This window comes from Dendrobates tinctorius, unplaced genomic scaffold (assembly GCF_039654945.1).
Source record: "Dendrobates tinctorius isolate UK_male_01 unplaced genomic scaffold, ASM3965494v1 ptg000064l, whole genome shotgun sequence".
In the NCBI taxonomy this organism is placed as follows: Eukaryota; Metazoa; Chordata; class Amphibia; order Anura; family Dendrobatidae; genus Dendrobates; species Dendrobates tinctorius.
The window spans coordinates 46,270,598-46,290,425 of NW_027361732.1; the positions used below are offsets into that span (position 1 = coordinate 46,270,598).

Here is a 19,828-nt window from a genome sequence, read left to right on the forward strand (position 1 = left end):
ACTGATGCTGCTGGATCCGTTTTTTTGTCATAGACTTTTTCTCCCTCTCTCCAGAAGCACAAGGGACACAGCTAAGGCCTCTTTCACACTTCAGTCAAAATCCGCCAAAAGGACGGATGGCAGATCCGTTTTAGTACTGATGACAACGGATGCCACCCGTCCGTTTTTTTTGACGGATCCGACAAATGAAGAATTTTAAAGCAGCCTGGAAAAAGAGAGAGAGAGAAAGAGAGAGAGAGAGAGAGAGAGAGAAAGAGAGAGAGAGAGAGAAAAGAATTTCGGGATAAATCAGTGTCTGGAGGATCCGCAAGAGAAAAAAACATTGCAAGCTCTGTTTTGAAATCTTTGAGGATGGTGACGGACAGCAACTTTTGGCGGATCCTCAAAAAAACGGATGCAACGGACGGCAATCCGTCACAATCTGCCATTAATGGAAGTCAATGGGGAAAAAAAATGGATCCTCAAAAGAAAATTGAGTATCCGTTTTTTCAAAACCTGGCGGATTGTGACTGATTGTAAAAAACTGAAGTGTGAAAGAGGCCTAACCTCAAGCTACAACTCTTTCACACACCAGTTTTTTCCAGTCGCAATCCGTTTTTTTCTAAAAACGACGGATCCAGTGACTGATGACGCTGGATCCGTTCTTTTCTCATAGACTTGTATTAGCGACGGATGACCTCACGTTTCGTCCGTCGTTCACTGGATCCGTTGGAAATTCTGTGTTCGTCGGGCGGAGATAACTGACAAAGGAACGTTTTTTGTCTCCCTCAAAAAGTCGGACAGCGACGGATCCGTCGTTGGCTAGAATGGAAGCCTATGGGCGCAGGATCCGTTGCTGTCCGTCAAATGACGGAATCCAGCGATGTATTCCGTTTTTTTAAACTGAGCATGCTCCAATTATTATTACCAGGTAGGGCAGCGGTCCAGAGAAAAAACGGATCAGTCGCATCACATCACAATCTGCGACGCATCCGTTTTTTTCCCAAAAACTGCTGGATTGCGACTGATGGCAAAAAACTGATGTGTGAAAGAGGCCTTAGGCTACTTTCACACATCAGTTTTTTGCCGTCAGGCAGGATCCGGCTATTTTTAGAAAAAACGGATCCGGCATAAATTTTGGAGAACTGTAGAAACGGATCCGTTTTTCTGCCGGATCCGTCTAGTAGGTTATATCTGTTTCCTGGGGGCTGGCCAATTGGATCTGAGCATGCGCAGACTTAAAAAAACGGATCTGGTGGCTGGATCCATCTTTTTCTGGATCTGGCGCATTCTGGCGCCTATAGACTTTCATTGTGGCAAAAAGCCGGAAGCGTCGGATCCAGCGCTTCCGGCTTTTTCGCCAAAGACAAAAAACGTTACAGTAGCCGTTTTTTCCAGACACCGGAATGACACAAGTAGCCGGATCCGGCAAAAAACGGATGAAACGCAATGCCATCCGGCGCTAATGCAAGTCAATAGGGAAAAACTGGATCTGGCATTACAAAAAAAAGCCGGATCGCGCCTGGCGGCGAAAAACTGATGTGTGAAAGAGGCCTTAGTGTGAACGATGAGTATTTAACTACAGCATATAGTTATATTTATTAAAGGCCCATACGTCAATATCCATTAGTCTAGACTTGTTTTTATAGTCCAAGGTTTGTAAGAAAGGCAGAACAGTGTGCTCTTGTTCTGTAGCTCATTCCTTGACTTTCTATTAGTCGGTTACCTTCAGTCACCTTCAGTTTACACAGAAGTTATATTAATAATGCAGCAACTGTGATACCACAAGTAAAATATTAGATTCTACTATGATTTTGTCTGCTCCAGAAATATTTACCAGTCTCCTGATGGCATATATAAGAAACATAACCACGACAGAAGGAACTTTATAAAAGGGCCCTCTATAAAGTAAACCTAAAGTATTTAACAACAAGTAGGACAAAGAACAAGCTAAAGTACATAGGTCAATTGGCCTAAAAATAGCTATCTTTCCAGCAGCCGGGTAAAGAGAAGAAAGTGAAATGTATAACCTGGGAAGAATAGCATGGGTAATGTAATACAAGAGATCTCCTCTCGCTGGCTCTACTTACATCCTTCCAATTCATTATTTCTACTATCCTTGAAAAGAGTCCTAGGTAGAGATGGACACTCAGGAAATAGATGACAACTACACCGCAATCTGTTAATGATTTCACCTGGCAAATCCCATTACAATGACACTGATCACAGATATATTATGATTTAACAGTCAAGCAATTAAGATATGGAAGCTTTAATATCCTGCGATGATAAAAGCTTCGCGTTTCCATCTTGCCTGGTAAAAGACAGTTTAGCTTCACGCACTACTGACCCTCTAGGAGTAATGTAATAGGCCTGGACACTGATTCATTATTTCACCTTACCCGAGCAACAAATTAAGTGATCATTTAGTAATCTTTTTTATTACTTAAAGGCTATAAACACCCACAACTACAGTATTTTGCATTACTGGCCCGATCCATTTCTAATAAAAAAATAAGGCAACTTGACTACAAATCTTCCATCGTTTCTTTGTGTTTCCATAGTCCATTCTCTCTTTCCCGCAGCTAACAGGTTAGAAAGAAGGGGACAAATGAAGGCAAGCAATTTATGACTGCAGAGTCTCATTTTTGCAGACTACAACACAAAGTTTTGCATAGGAGCTATGGACATAAAACAGTAGGAGATTTTTAATCAAGGCTATTTGCAAAGTTGCTTCATTTTAGATGCACTACTGCAATAAAATCACACACTTCTAAGTAATGCAAACATACTCTGCAGCCCTATACACGATACATATCTAATGTCCAAGTTTTGTCTTAAATAGAAAACCATGAGGGTCATTTTATAGAAATTAGTTAACTTGTATATGTTGCCGCATGTGGGCGTAGTCAGAGGAAACCCATGCAAGCATCAGTAAACCATACAAGTGAGACACTTTCACAGGAATCATTAAAGGGCTTATCCAGGACTTTTTTCTTTTACTATGGACCTAAAAATTAACCTACCTGTTTGTTGTACCCGGCGCCAGGCTTGGACTGGCCCACAGGAGAACAAGAGAATCCTCAGGTGGGCCTCTGTGCAAGAGTTGGCCACCATCCTCTTATATGAGCAGTACTTCGCACTATCTCACTATGTGCAGACAAAGGCGACATTTCACAATTTTACATTTTACAATCCAGCAACTTCTGCTGATGTCACATCGACAGAGCAGCAGCTTTCCTTCTGCTCTGCTTTGTTGAGCTGTCATAGGCAGTCACGCCCTGTCAGCAGAGCAGCCTTGAAGAGGAAGAGCTGCTCTCCTTGACGTTGAGCAGCTGGTTCGCCAGCAAGAGCACTCAATGACAGCTGTGTGCACATAGTAAAAAAAAAAATAAAGTGAATAAATAGTCCTGGATAAACCCTTTAATACCATTTTAAAGTGAACCTGTCAGCAGGATTTTGATAAGTAACCTACAGGCATTGTCAGGTTGGTGCTATTATACTGATTAAAATATTACCTGGGATCAAGAAACCCATAGTTTTTGTGTAATCAGTATTAGAAGTTTTCAGTTAATGAGATGCCCGTGCTTCGGGCCGGGACTGTAGGCAGAGTCTTATCTTTCTGCTCTAAGCCAGAGAAACAAAGGAAAGACCTGCCCAAAGGCCCACACCAAAGCACAGTCTAGCTCTATGATGAGGTACATGTTTTTACTTCAGGGCGGCTTGTGGGTAGGTCTTTCCTTTGTTTCTCTGGCTTAGAGAGGGAAGATAAGACTCTTCCAACAGGCCCAGCCAGAAGCACAAACAGACTGTCTCTTTGAGGAACAGCGCCTGCGCACTGCAGTACTCTGCTCTGCCCTCACCAGGGCAGAGCAGTGCGCCAGCGCCGAAGCCGCGATAGGCAGGAATGAGGAGGACGTTATCGGTGCAAGATGGGAGGCGCTGGACCGGACCACGACTCCCTCCGGACCCGGACCGCCCCTGGGTGAGTATAATCGAACTCTTTTTTCTTATCTTTCCAGGCTACATTGGGGGCTTATCTACAGCATTACAGAATACTGTAGATAAGCCCCTGATGGCAGTGGCCACAGCTGATAGACGAAAAATAGGGTGACAGATTCCCTTTAAAAATGTAAGGAAACAATAGGTGCAGAAATGCTGCAGAAAATCTGCAACACTAAAAACTCACCAAATAGTCATTGTGGGAACATAGCCTTAGTTGCATGTGGATTTTACCTTATGCTTCGTAAACTATGAAATCTGCAGTGAAAATCAGCAATAGTGTGGTTTTTTTCAGATTTGACTTGCCTATTGAATTCCATAAAATTGAATTCATGCAAGCATTCTGCCAGTGATTTCTCTGCAGAGTTTACAAAATCTCATTCAATTTGCTACAAATATAAAATGCTACAGAATTTCTTTATGGAAAATGGTCACAAAAAATCCACATCAGATGCTCCACATGTGAACATACACTGAGGTGCTAAAAAGAAGGTACGATAGCTCCCAATAATTCAACTCTAACTAAAGCACTTACAATCTGTAAATCGAGCCTCTCTTGGAAACTCCCTTTCAAACATTGAATTAGATTTACTCCCTATATTTATTTTAATGCTTACCGTAAGTTTTTATTTGTATAATGGCTGTAAATTCCCATCCTGCACATACTATTAATACTAGCTTTATGTTTTCACATTCAGCAAACATCTCACAGTAGATCACAGAGTACTGCTGCCGATACCAATAATGATCAGCTATCCACAGGAGAACCTACAGTGCCATTACGGAAGACAACAGGCAACACATCACACAGTAAATGAAGCAGCGCCACCACAGAGAAAATGAAGCAGTGCCACCACAGAGGAAATGAAGCAGTGTCACCACAGAGGAAATGAAGCACTATCACCACAGAGGAAATGAAGCACTGCCACCACAGAGGAAATGAAGCACTGCCACCACAGAGGAAATGAAGCAGTGCCACCACAGAGGAAATGAAGCACTGCCACCACAGAGGAAATGAAGCACTGCCACCACAGAGGAAAGGAAGCACTGCCACCACAGAGGAAATGAAGCACTGCCACCACAGAGGAAATGAAGCAGTGCCACCACAGAGGAAATGAAGCACTATCACCACAGAGAAAATGAAGCACTGCCACCACAGAAGAAATTAAGCAGTGCCACCACAGAGGAAATGAAGCAGTGCCACCACTTAGGAAATGAAGCAGTGTCACCAGAGAAATCAGGCAATGTCACCACAGAGGAAATGAAGCAGTGTCACCACAGAGGAAATGAAGCAGTGCCACCACAGAGGAAATGAAGCAGTGCCACCACAGAGGAAATGAAGCACTGTCACCAGTGGAAATGAAGCAGTGCCACCACAGAGGAAATGAAGCAGCGCCACCACAGAGGAAATGAAGCAGTGTCACCACAGAGGAAATGAAGCAGTGTCACCACAGAGGAAATGAAGCAGTGCCACCACAGAGGAAATGAAGCAGTGCCACCACAGAGGAAATGAAGCAGTGCCACCACAGAGGAAATGAAGCAGTGTCACCAGAGAAATCAGGCAGTGCCACCACAGAGGAAATGAAGCAATGCCACCAGAGGAAATGAAGCAGCGACACCATAGAGGAAATGAAGCAGTGTCACCACAGAGGAAATGAAGCAGTGTCACCTCAGAGGAAATGAAGCAGTGTCACCACAGAGGAAATGAAGCAGTGCCACCACAGAGGAAATGAAGCAGTGCCACCACAGAGGAAATGAAGCAGTGTCACCAGAGGAAATGAAGCAGTGTCACCACAGAGGAAATGAAGCAGTGCCACCACAGAGGAAATGAAGCAGTGCCACCACAGAGGAAATGAAGCACTATCACCAGTGGAAATGAAGCAGCGCCACCACAGAGGAAATGAAGCAGCACCACCACAAAGGAAATGAAGCAGCGCCACCACAAAGGAAATGAAGCAGCGCCACCACAAAGGAAATGAAGCAGCGCCACCACAGAGGAAATGAAGCAGCGCCACCACAGAGGAAATGAAGCAGTGTCGCCAGAGAAATCAGGCAGTGCCACCACAGAGGAAATGAAGCAGTGCCACCACAGAGGAAATGAAGCAGTGTCACCACAGAGGAAATGAAGCACTATCACCACAGAGGAAATGAAGCACTGCCACCACAGAGGAAATGAAGCACTGCCACCACAGAGGAAATGAAGCACTGCCACCACAGAGGAAATGAAGCACTGCCACAACAGAGGAAATGAAGCACTGCCACCACAGAGGAAATGAAGCAGTGTCACCACAGAGGAAATGAAGCACTATCACCACAGAGAAAATGAAGCACTGCCACCACAGAAGAAATGAAGCAGTGCCACCACAGAGGAAATGAAGCAGTGTCACCACAGAGGAAATGAAGCAGTGCCACCAGAGGAAATGAAGCAGTGCCACCACAGAGGAAATGAAGCAGTGTCACCAGAGAAATCAGGCAGTGTCACCACAGAGGAAATGAAGCAGTGCCACCACAGAGGAAATGAAGCAGTGTCACCACAGAGGAAATGAAGCAGTGCCACCAGAGGAAATGAAGCAGTGCCACCACAGAGGAAATTAAGCAGTGTCACCAGAGAAATCAGGCAGTGCCACCACAGAGGAAATGAAGCAATGCCACCAGAGGAAATGAAGCAGTGTCACCACAGAGGAAATGAAGCAGTGTCACCACAGAGGAAATGAAGCAGTGCCACCACAGAGGAAATGAAGCAGTGCCACCACAGAGGAAATGAAGTACTATCACCAGTGGAAATGAAGCAGCGCCACCACAGAGGAAATGAAGCAGCGCCACCACAAAGGAAATGAAGCAGCGCCACCACAAAGGAAATGAAGCAGCGCCACCACAGAGGAAATGAAGCAGTGTCACCAGTGGAAATGAAGCAGTGCCACCACAGAGGAAATGAAGCAGTGTCACCAGAGAAATCAGGCAGTGCCACCACAGAGGACATGAAGCAGTGCCACCACAGAGGAAATGAAGCAGTGCCACCACAGAGGAAATGAAGCAGTGTCACCACAGAGGAAATGAAGCAGTGTCACCACAGAGGAAATGAAGCAGTGCCACCACAGAGGAAATGAAGCAGCGTCACCATAGAGGAAATGAAGCAGTGCCACCAGAGGAAATGAAGCAGTGCCACCACAGAGGAAATGAAGCAGTGTCACCAGAGAAATCAGGCAGTGCCACCACAGAGGAAATGAAGCAATGCCACCAGAGGAAATGAAGCAGCGTCACCATAGAGGAAATGAAGCAGTGTCACCACAGAGGAAATGAAGCAGTGTCACCACAGAGGAAATTAAGCAGTGTCACCAGAGAAATCAGGCAGTGCCACCACAGAGGAAATGAAGCAATGCCACCAGAGGAAATGAAGCAGCGTCACCATAGAGGAAATGAAGCAGTGTCACCACAGAGGAAATGAAGCAGTGCCACCACAGAGGAAATGAAGCAGTGCCACCACAGAGGAAATGAAGCAGTGCCACCACAGAGGAAATGAAGCACTATCACCAGTGGAAATGAAGCAGCGCCACCACAGAGGAAATGAAGCAGCACCACCACAGAGGAAATGAAGCAGCACCACCACAAAGGAAATGAAGCAGCGCCACCACAAAGGAAATGAAGCAGCGCCACCACAGAGGAAATGAAGCAGTGTCACCAGTGGAAATGAAGCAGTGCCACCACAGAGGAAATGAAGCAGTGTCACCAGAGAAATCAGGCAGTGCCACCACAGAGGACATGAAGCAGTGCCACCACAGAGGAAATGAAGCAGTGCCACCACAGAGGAAATGAAGCAGTGTCACCACAGAAATGAAGCAGTGTCACCACAGAGGAAATGAAGCAGTGCCACCACAGAGGAAATGAAGCAGTGTCACCACAGAGGAAATGAAGCAGTGTCACCAGAGGAAATGAAGCAGTGCCACCACAGAGGAAATGAAGCAGTGCCTTCACAGAGGAAGTGAAGCAGCGCCACCACAAAGGAAATGAAGCAGCGCCACCACAAAGGAAATGAAGCAGCGCCACCACAGAGGAAATGAAGCAGTGTCACCAGTGGAAATGAAGCAGTGCCACCACAGAGGAAATGAAGCAGCGCCACCACAGAGGAAATGAAGCAGTGCCACCAGAGGAAATAAAGCAGCGCCACCACAGAGGAAATGAAGCAGCGCCACCACAGAGGAAATGAAGCAGTGCCACCACAAAGGAAATGAAGCAGTGTCACTACAAAGGAAATGAAGCAGTGTCACCAGAGAAATCAGGCAGTGCCACCACAGAGGAAATGAAGCAGTGCCACCACAGAGGAAATGAAGCAGTGCCACCACAGAGGAAATGAAGCACTGCCACCACAGAGAAAATGAAGCACTGCCACCACAGAAGAAATGAAGCAGTGCCACCACAGAAGAAATGAAGCAGTGTCACCAGAGAAATCAGGCAGTCCCACCACAGAGGAAATGAAGCAGTGTCACCACAGAGGAAATGAAGCAGTGCCACCACAGCGGAAATAAAGCAGTGTCACCACAGAGGAAATGAAGCACTGCCACCACAGAAGAAATGAAGCAGTGCCACCACAGAGGAAATGAAGCAGTGTCACCAGAGAAATCAGGCAGTGCCACCACAGAGGAAATGAAGCGGTGCCAGCAGAGGAAATGAAGCAGCGTCACCATAGAGGAAATTAAGCAGTGTCACCACAGAGGAAATGAAGCAGTGTCACCACAGAGGAAATGAAGCAGTCTCACCAGAGAAATCAGGCAGTGCCACCACAGAGGAAATGAAGCAGTGCCACCACAGAGGAAATGAAGCAGTGCCACCACAGAGGAAATGAAGCAGTGTCACCACAGAGGAAATGAAGCAGTGCCACCACAGAGGAAATGAAGCAGCGTCACCATAGAGGAAATGAAGCAGTGTCACCACAGAGGAAATGAAGAAGTGTCACCAGAGGAAATGAAGCAGTGCCACCACAGAGGAAATGAAGCAGTGCCTTCACAGAGGAAGTGAAGCAGTGTCACCAGAGAAATCAGACAGTGCCACTACAGAGGAAATGAAGCAGTGTCACCACAGAGCAAATGAAGCAGTGTCACCAGAGAAATCAGGCAGTGCCACCACAGAGGAAATGAAGCAGTGCCACCACAAAGGAAATGAAGCAGTGTCACCATAGAGGAAATGAAGCAGTGCCACCACAGAGGAAATGAAGCACTGTCACCAGAGGAAATGAAGCAGTGCCACCACAGAGGAATTGAAGCAGTGCCACCACAGAGGAAATGAAGCAGCGCCACCACAGAGGAAATGAAGCAGTGCCACCACAAAGGAAATGAAGCAGCGCCACCACAAAGGAAATGAAGCAGCGCCACCACAGAGGAAATGAAGCAGTGCCACCACAGAGGAAATGAAGCAGCGCCACCACAGAGGAAATGAAGCAGTGTCACCACAGAGGAAATGAAGCAGTGTCACCACAGAGGAAATGAAGCAGTGCCACCACAGAGGAAATGAAGCACTGTCACCAGAGGAAATGAAGCAGTGCCACCACAGAGGAAATGAAGCAGCGCCACCACAAAGGAAATGAAGCAGTGTCACCACAGAGGAAATGAAGCAGTGTCACCACAGAGGAAATGAAGCAGTGCCACCACAGAGGAAATGAAGCAGAGTCACCACAGAGGAAATGAAGCAGTGCCACCACAGAGGAAATGAAGCAGTGTCACCAGAGAAACCAGGCAGTGCCACCACAGAGGAAATGAAGCAGTGCCACCACAGAGGAAATGAAGCAGTGCCACCACAGAGGAAATGAAGCAGTGCCACCACAGAGGAAATGAAGCAGCGTCACCACAGAGGAAATGAAGCAGTGTCACCATAGAGGAAATGAAGCAGTGTCACTGTAGGGAAGGTGACCTGATGGACGGACTTGTCAGAATAGAGAAAGGAAGGTCTGCACAGTTTAGACAGGTGTCAGTTACTACAGTGGGGAAACAGCTGAGAAAGTGTAGTGGACGTGCAGTACCTTGGGTTGACCATTAGAGGGCAGGGAGGCGTGTGAGCAAACGACTTGCCATCAGCTTAGGGCTTAGGAAACCGTTGGTCATGGGGGGGCGGAGTTACAGGGAACCGGGTTTGATATAAATTTGACGGAGGGTTCCAGAAAGTTCCAGTGACAGGAGGACTACGACAGTTTGTGCGCTGTGAGGAAAACCGTACCAGGGGGACTGAGGAGAGAGAACGTCAGGGGGGTGGTCCTGACAGGAAGAACCGCAGTAGAGACGAGGCTCTGGGTGTAGGACACCGTATTTGGAACGACGAAACTGACCAGTAAAGTGCTGATGGTGTACGGGCCTAAGGCGGCCACAGTGACTGAGCTGACAGGATCGTCACAGCGTGAAAAGGGGCGGTACGTATAAATACGCCCCTGGTGTAACGTACGGTGTGTGAAGCGGCCCTGGACACGGAGGGCCTTGAGAGAGAGATATTGCGGTGTGCTGCGAGGGCCGTCAGTTGGACGGTGGACAATAAACTTCGACCTGTTGCACCCAGAATCTGTCTCCATCTTGTCTCTGCGCGGTAAGAAGAGGGACCACGCCCCCCAGCTCGGCCCACCGACCCTACATCACCACAGAGGAAATGAAGCAGTGTCACCACAGAGGAAATGAAGCAGTGTCACCAGAGGAAATGAAGCACTGCCACCACAGAGGAAATTATGCAGGTGTTACTAGCTCCTAGCACTAGGGCCGGTACCCTGGGTCTTTTCCTGAAGTCATGGGTCTCTTAGGTCCAGTTCTCTGCACATTCAGTTGAATTTGCAGCCAATATCTCCATTTATTGGCTACAGTGCCCCTGCTATCTTTATGGAAATTAAGTATTACACAGCAGCCATTAATATGGCTGTAAGGATGTGCCTGATCTAACAATTCAATAGAGGCTCTGAGCAGCTAATAGGTGAAGGTATTGAATAAGAAACACAATCTATAACTCCACAAAAGGGGATGCATCTTAATTATGGGGTTTGTTTGTTTTTTCAAACGTTGTGAAATGATTATCAATTAATGAAAATTGTTAATTTTTTAGGTTGTTAGTACACAGAATAATACAAATAAATAGCAATTGGCAAAATATCCGTAACGGCGAAGCAACAGAGTACAAAACACCACCCATGGTATATACAGTATTCAAAGGAAATCAACTGATTACAAGTATTTCCAATAATGCCACCAGTAGGTACTCGCTCTCCGCTACAGATTGGGGCTGGATAGACACATTAGTGCATCGGAGTATTGAAATGTACAATAACTAAACACTGTGGTGCAAGGTGACACCAAACAAATCCTTATGAAGGGTCTCGCTTAGAGTTCGGGCTTTTTGTGTGTCTATGTTACCCTTACATACTAAATGAGATAATCCTTGTATGACCCATGACCTTACTGCTACCAATGTAGCCAGAACATAATGCGCTTGGTGCATAACATCGGTTCTAAGTGTTACCCAAGGCTACCAATAATAGGACACGCTCCCCAGGACGCTAAAACACCTCTCTGCAACGCATAGGGTGAAATCTGCTGGGCTGGTCAATTTAGGCAGATTTCCACTGTCAATTTAGGCAGATTTTGATAAATCTTATTTCCAATGCTGCTACTGTTATTTGTAGTGGATTTCCCAAACGGCAATCAGCAACAGAAATCCACTATGTATTTGATCTTTTGGAGCATTTGGTAAGAGAAAACGCCTTCAAAATATGGCTGCCACAAGGATCACCTGATTTTTCTGGGAACGTCATAAGCCTTAGTGCAGGGCGATTCAAAAAGGATGGTGCTAAGGACATAACACAAACGTGTTAACATGAAAGACACACTATGTAGGAAAGTTTTATCTATAAGTTACAAATGTCAGAGGGATTTCATTGGGGACATGGTCGATGACATGGCTGCGGTGGTTCTGTTCTGGCCAGACACGTGGCACCATATCCTTGGATATGGACTACATTGTCTCAGGTTGCATCCCCAATGTTGCGCTGTCATCCACGATCACCAGATATAAGACCCGGTGACTTTTTTTTCTGAGAGGCTACATCAAGGCATCAGTTTATCTGCCCGGCTTTTGGGCATGTGCATACCAGGGAGCTCCTATTTAAGGGCACATACAAACAAGCGTGTCATACGGACGTGTGCTGACTGAGTAAGAACACTGACCAATGTCATTCAATAGGGCTATTCAGGTGACTTTTTTTTTTTTTTTTTCACACAGACTAAGTTTCCGTGGAGAATAAAAATGTCACAGCATGAACTATCCGTGTCTTGGATGAGTCTCACCTATACAAATCTATTTGGAGCGCAAAAAAATTTCATACAGAACATCCATCTTGTGTCTGATTTTTATAGATACAGTGTCATTATTAACCTAGGAAACTCTATTTAATTATGTACATTTTAATGAGAAACTGTCACATGAATAAAATGCTATTAACCTGCAGATATCGGGTGAATCTGCAGGTTAATAGCTTTCTAAACTTGCCCGGCGCCCGCACTTGGTGCCATGCTGCTGGGAGGAAATTAACATTATTTCTCCCGGTAGCGTTCGGCTTTCAGTCATGGGGCGGCACTGGCACGGTTTCATTCACCGCTCTGTGTATGGAGAGCAGCCGCTGTAACTGTGCTCCCGTCACAGATTGGCAGCCTTAGAGCTCATACTCATATGCGAGAAACTCGGACGAGTCTCCCACGTCAATACCCGCCACTGCTGCCGGCACTCGGACCGGAGCGTTCAGCTGCATGTATTTCTATGCAGCTGAATGCTCCGATCCGAGTGCCGGCGGCAGTGCCGGGTATTGACGTGCGAGACTCGTCCGAGATTCTCACATGTGAGTATGAGCCCTTTAGAGTCAGCTGTTAGTCAGTGCCGGGTGCTCAGTTACAGCCGCTGCTCGCTATACACAGAGCAGTGACTGAACAAGCGCAAGTGCCACTCCATGACTGAACGCCGAATGCTTTAAATTTTGTCACTGAACAAATAAGCAGAAAAATGCCCCAAACAAAAAACTTTGCACAAGAAAGGTTTTTTGACATTTATTGTGAATCTACTGTGAGTTAATTACTGTACACAATTGTACCAAGCCCCATTACTAAATTCAGGGCTTGATGTCATCTGACAATACAAAGGTGACATTAACCCCCCCCCCACTATTACTCCACTTACCACCACTACAGGGCAAGTGGGAAGAGCAAGGCCAAGTGCCAGAAATGGCACATCTTAGGCTGAGTGCAGACGGACTTTTCAGCCCTGCGGATTTTTCCGCGCAGAATGGAAGAAATCCGCAGGTCAAATGACCTGCATTTTTCCTGCGGATTTCTTCCATTTTTCATGCGGTTTTCGTGCGGTTTTCCATTGCGGTTTTCCCCCTGCGGATTTGGTGACAGGGGAGATGGAAAACCGCACAAAAGAAGTAACATGCTGCGGATTTTGTACCGCGGGAAAACCGCACGGAAAAATCCGCAGCGTCTGCACAGCGGTTTTTTTTTTCCATTGATTTTAAGGCTACTGTACATCACAATGCGGATATGCAACGTTTCTGCGCGGTAAAATCCGCTGTGGAACCGCTGCAAATCTGCATCATGTGCACACAGCCTTAGAGGTGTGCCTGTTCTGGGGTGGCTGAGAGCTGATTTTTTTAGCCGGGGGGGGGGAGCAGTATCCATGACCCCTTCCTAGGCTATTAATATCAGCCCGCAGCTGTCTGTATAGCCTTTGCTGGTTATTAATTATAGGAGGACCCTATGTCATTTTTTTGGGGTGGTCCCCCTTTTTAATAGCCAGTAAAGGCTAAGTATATATCTGTGAGCTGATATTAATAGCCTGGGAAGCTCCATGGTATTAACCCCTTCCCAGGCTATTAACATCTGCCCCCAGCCATCTTCTTTCCCTTTGCTGGTTAAGAAAATTACACAGGAGCCACCGCCATTTTTTTTCAGAAAAATAACATGTACAGTAAGCTGCACACACACTATACTTACTGTATTATATATGTCACTGACAGCTGTATATCTACCTATTCTATTTGTATTTACTATATGTAATCCATCTCTTCTATCCTGTCGGCTCCTGCAGTGATTTTACAGTATATGGCAGATGAATTGCCGGCTTTTCTTCTATCTGTGCAATAAAAATACATACGGGATATATACTGCTCAAAGAAATAAAGGGAACACAAACAACCTGTTGCAAATTGAATAGTGTTCCTTTTATTTTTTTGAGCAGTATATATATGTTTGTGTCAATGGCATCTATATATCTGTGTATTCTATGTGTATATATCTATTCTATCTATTCTATTCTAACCTGTCACTCTGTAATATTACTGTACGCGGCACATGAATTGCCGGCTTTTCAAATGCAATCGGTGTTGAAAAATCAAATGGCACTCGCATGGTCCGAGTGCTGTGCAATTTTTTTTTTCTCGCATCCATTGACTTCTATTGCTGGATGCAATCCGATTTTCAATTACAATTGCAGCATACTGCAACTTTTTTCCAGTCCGATCATAATCCGATCATAGCTGGGAAAAAAAAAAAAAAAAAAAAATCGCAGATGAACACACAATCATAGAGTAACATTAATACGAATACAATCCGATTTTTATCGGATTGCATTCGTCCGATTTCATCGTAAGTGGGAGTGAGCCCTAAGGCTGATTCTACTTAGAACAGCATTTGTAACTACATCACACTACTCATCTCACAGCCGGTTATGTAATACAGATCGGTACAATATGTGTCATCTTGCGTGAAACAAGCAACCCACATCAACTAAGATCTCAGTCGGTTTTCGAACATAGATGGCCTTGCTCGGTAATCATGTAGATTTCTCCCTCTTGGCCGGGGTCACACTTGCAACTGCAACGCAAGAAACTCGCGGGAGTCTCTCGCCTCAATACCCGGCACTGCCTCCAGCGCTCGGGACCGGAGTGTGCGGCTGCATGTCTTTCTATGTAGCTGGGTATTGAGGCAAGAAACCCGCTTGAGTTTCTCGCATTGCAGTTGCAAGTGTGACCCCGGCCTTAGGATATGTTCATACAGAGTTGTTTTTTTTTTTACATGGATTTTGAAGCAGGTCCTCTTCCACATCAAAGATGATTGGAAAAGTATTTGAATCTGTTTTCTTAATGTGGATTTTGCAGCAGATCCGCTTCAAAAACCAAGTCAGAAAACATCATGTGAATACACCATTAGGGTATGATTACATGTGGCAGGTTTCTACAGAAATTTCTGCCACCACCTCATCTCAGTGGGGTTTATGTACATGCTGCAGAAGAACCTCATTCAGATACATACAATAGCTTTTCAGTCAGAAATGTGTGCAACAAACCTGCCAGCATCCCCTTCCAAAGGGCCATCAGCCAGGTGCTGCTCCTGTGGAGGAGGCCGATGACCCCTTCCATTCAAGTCACCATAGAATTCTTCAAACTGGACTCTGGCAAGAAAACCGGGAGGGCCAATGGCTGACAATTTCCAAGCGATTATAAGATTGTTGTGCTTTTCTGTCATGAGAGTGACAGTGTTGTGGACAAGACTGTATAAAAGCGAGAACCCACAGTGTGAATTGACCAGGATTGTGTATCTAAAATCTACGGTAGGTCAATTTCTGCTGCAGGTATTTCACCCTTTTCATTAGCAAGAGTGATGGGGACGGATTATGTGCAGTACAGAGGAAACAGCCGCGATATCCGTGCAATGTAGTACAGAGAAATTACAGAGCAAATACATCCCGTGTGCACATACGCTTACGGCTTAATTTGCACGATGGGTATTTGGTGAGTTTTGGCTGTTTTCTGTTCTTTTTAGCCATGTTAGGTTACCTGCATTGGGAGTGCGTTTTATCACATTGTTGAAGCTGGTCTCTTTTTTGCATGTATTTGTCATGTTTTAAATAAAGATGCTTTGTTTTTGATATTTCAGGGATCTTGGTCCTGTTTGGCCCTTACTTAAAAAAAAAAACAGGTGACACTTTTGTTACATGCTGATTCTCCTCATCTAATGCACTTCTATTAGAAAATTCCATACAGAAAACTCTGCGTATCTGTGAGGGAAATTTACATTTTTCAGATTTCAAAAACGCAGTTTAGATCAGTTGACGGTGTATAAACAAAGAAGGCTACATTCGCACAAGCTTTTTTTTTACTCACCAAAAACTCATGGTGGGAATGCAGCTTAAGACACTGCATTTTTTGCTCAGTGAAAATGCACAGCGTCAAAAACTCACTATAGGTACGTCATAGGGCGCGTTCCCGCACACCATGCGCGCTCCAGCACTGAGCCTGCATGTTTTCCAGCACGTGTCTGCTGATTTCATCAGCTAACATGTGACCCTAACAGCCACGGGTGGAACAGCGATCCACCTGTTGCTATTAACATGTTAAATGCCGCTGCCTCTAACAGCACCAACTATACATGTTTGGTATGTGTGAACTCGCAATGACCTGGAGAATCAAAATAGCAGGTCAGTTTTCGCATTCAGTTGACATGGTAAAAAATAAAAAATAATTGTGGGATTGCACTTTTCTTGCAATTTCACAGCACTTTGCATTTTTTTCCCGTTTTCCAGTACATGATATGATAAAACCAATGATGTTGTTCAAAAGTACAACATCCCGCAAAAAAATAAGCCGTCACATGACTATAGTGACTAAAATATAAAGAAAAAAAAATATGGCTCTGGGAAGAAAGGGAGCAAAAAAAAAACGAAAAAATGGAAAGCCCCAAGGTCGTCGTGAAGAGGTTAAAAATCATTGTAGGAACTTAACCTGAGTCCACTTCATTGGTGATGCGACGACCAGTGTGATCTTAACACTTAACATAATCTAAGACATAACGGAGAATGAAAAGTTACAGTAATCAGATGTAAGGATTTTGCAATAAAAACCTGCAAGCTGTGGCGGGACACCCACATTTCCTGCAGTTATATTACAAAACGATCAGCGCACTGCAAGCTGCCACTTATGACAGCCTGTATTGTGCTGACAGTCTGTAGACACTCTGATCATAACACAGCCTGGGGAGAAAAAAGAACGGGCTCGTGCAGGGGATGTCATTTCCTCCAAATGCCCTGCAGGATTTTACTGAAACGATCTCGTGGGCAATAGATGTAGGAGATGGCAAAACAGCACAATTATGCAAATGTCATCAAAATGTATAGTTTAAAAAAAAATAAATAAATGTCAGATTATTATTTCATTTTGATCGATATATAATCTGATAGTGAAGTTGATAAATCCAACCAACTCCGGAGAGCTGAACTTTCCCCAGGCTTCGTTTACACGGGGTTAAAAATAAACCATTGTCTGTCATCAGGTTTCCCTTGAAGTGTTACAGTTTGTTGCATTCAGAAGAATCATTATTGGATTTCTAAAGTAAAACATGACATCTATAGAGTTGGGGAACCCCGAATAAGACACAAAAATGCCAGAATTCTGCGCTCAAATAAAACTCATCTGAAGAACTTTCCTATTAAAAGCCGCCATAGCTTGTAAACAAACACACGTTGCTGGAAAAATGGTCCCTGTAATGGATTGTCTGTTCATCTCTGCAGTGCATGGAATAGAAGGTGTATCCGTCACACGGCTCTGCGCCACGTACAGAGAGAGTACCGGATCCATGACGGCATGGGATAAGGAGAGGAATGCACAAGTCACAATGGACCAGCCCGGTGACGTCTCCTGACTGGCAGATGTCGGTGTTGGGGCTGGCATTGCACATGCCTGGATTGTGAATGGCTCTGCTCTTTCTCCATGACAGGAGCAAATGATGGAGCGGAAGCAATCTGCTAACCAAGAGCTATGGGTGCTAAGCAGATCATTAGTCAGGACCACTAAATCCCCGGCCCAGGCAGCCCTTCCAGATCTCCAGGCTAAATGTCCCTTTATCCAGATTACGGCTCCTGCCTGTGCTAATGCCTCACACTGAGCACAGCTTTCAGCAGCTGACTAGAAGCAGCTAAGGTGATCAGCCGGGCTGGAGGATACTGCCCACTGCCTAGTAATGGCTCTTTGTACACGGTATACAATAGATGGGGGGCTCATCACCCCCCAAAATGATCAGTCTTTTTTTTTTTTCTAACTTTCACATTACGTCATCAATTTACAAAGCAAAACAAACCCAACAACTTCCCGAAAACTGGAATACACGTCCTTGGATGAATATTAGGAACGATAATCATGATGTCACCGCAAGAGTGAAGGAAGCCACAGTGGGGGGGTCCTGCAGATGACAGCGGTGGTCATGGCTATAGGCTGGCCATCATTATGATGCCATCCACTACATGCCCTATATTTATTATTTCACCACTATGCATTAATAGATCTGTTCCTATAAAGTACGCAGCTGTGACAGTGCAGATGCGGATCACTACCTTGTCGGTTAGGGTAATAAATGGAATATCTCCACAATGTGCAGCATTCATTGTATCCCTGACACAGGCTGGCCACACAAAGGGCGATCACAGATCAGGGCCACCAACTAATGTCACGGGGTCAGTCTTCGGGGGGGCTCATCACAGACCCAGGGGCTCAATCAACATGCAAACTTAGGCGCTGTCAGCTGAAGACCACCTCCACCATCATTCCTGCCATAGGCCAGCCCCCCGCATACCTTTATGTGGCAAGTGACAGCAGTCCATCATTACCATGCAGACAATGATGACCAGGGGGTGGAGGTGCTGGTGACAGGCAGGGCATTGCACTTTCTTCCAAAACACAACAAGAAAGTCCTAAGCCCTCCTAGACACGTAGCTGTCAGCGCCATGCGACCCCCAGTGATAGGATGCAAATGATCAGACCACCACAGACGATCAGCACCAGGGAGGACTGATGATGACACAGCTATGGAGAACATGGAATATGACTGTGCTGGTAAGAAATGGAAGAGTCACAGACCTGAGTAGAAGCTGCAGAGCAGGAGGAAGGGTCTGAGGTGCTGCCTGAGTCCCCTGTCTGCGCCTTCCTCCCTCACACTCATACACACAGCTGCTCTATGCACTTCTCAGGAAATGAATGGGGGCTCACAGAGAACTGTTGTACTTGCAAATGACTTACCGGGATCACGTGATCGGCTAAACCTAGGGTGGGCCGGTGGGTGGAGGCTTCATAAACAAGAGAGGACAATATACTGGCGTGCATCGGGTTACACGGGGAGCCCCGGCCTGGGGGGATTCCGACGGCCCCCGGCGCTGAGCCCGGGATTCAGCGCTCGCTCCGCGGACTGGGCGCCTCTAGGACACGCTGCGGCTCCGGTATTGGGGCTGAGGAGGCGCGGGAGGCTCCTCACGGAATAATTCACCGCACCTCGGCAGATGTTTATCTCTGCAGAACGGCCGAGGCCGCCGCTGTCCGAAATCCCCTTTTTTTTCCTAGTGAACCCCTCCCTGCTCCCACCCTGAGGAGTAGGAGGCTACACCCACAGATGCCCGGTGCTGTGCCGCCTGGAGGTGGCGGGGCTGCCCTGCTGCTCCCCGGCCTCAGTGTACGGCTCGCTGCCCTGGGGTGACGGGGGCGCAGACCACCACAGCACTGCAAGGGCACCCGGCTGATGGCGCTGTATTATGGCGCGCATTGTAAAAAACTAGTCCTTCATGTCTGTGGGAATTTGTGACAATATACCTTGTGATAGTTTAATAGCCATGCACAGTGGGCACATTATGATGCATTACTTATATATCACCATTAATTCCACAGCGCTTTATAGATATAATCATCACTGTCCCCGATGGGGCTCACTATCTAAATTCCCTATCAGTATGTCTTTGGAGTGTGGGAGGAAACCGGATTACCCGGAGGAAACCCACGCAAACACGGGGAGAACATCCA

At 46.0% G+C, this 19,828-nt stretch overlaps 1 protein-coding gene across 2 annotated transcripts in view; it reads right to left on the bottom strand.

Annotated features, from left to right (window-relative positions):
- Nucleotides 1-19,493, bottom strand: part of KLF12 (KLF transcription factor 12) — a 330,400-nt gene extending 310,907 nt beyond the window's left edge. The window contains exon 1 of one of the 2 annotated variants that reach the window (XM_073580385.1): nucleotides 19,058-19,493. Coding sequence is in view for 1 of the 2 variants with exons in the window: in XM_073580384.1 (XP_073436485.1) it covers nucleotides 18,899-18,980 (82 nt within the window). In the remaining variant the exon portion in view is untranslated. Of the gene's footprint in view, nucleotides 1-18,898; nucleotides 19,012-19,057 lie in introns of those variants that run through there. The other variant, XM_073580384.1, reaches the window with a different exon arrangement.
- Between the last annotated feature and the right edge of the window lie 335 nt (nucleotides 19,494-19,828).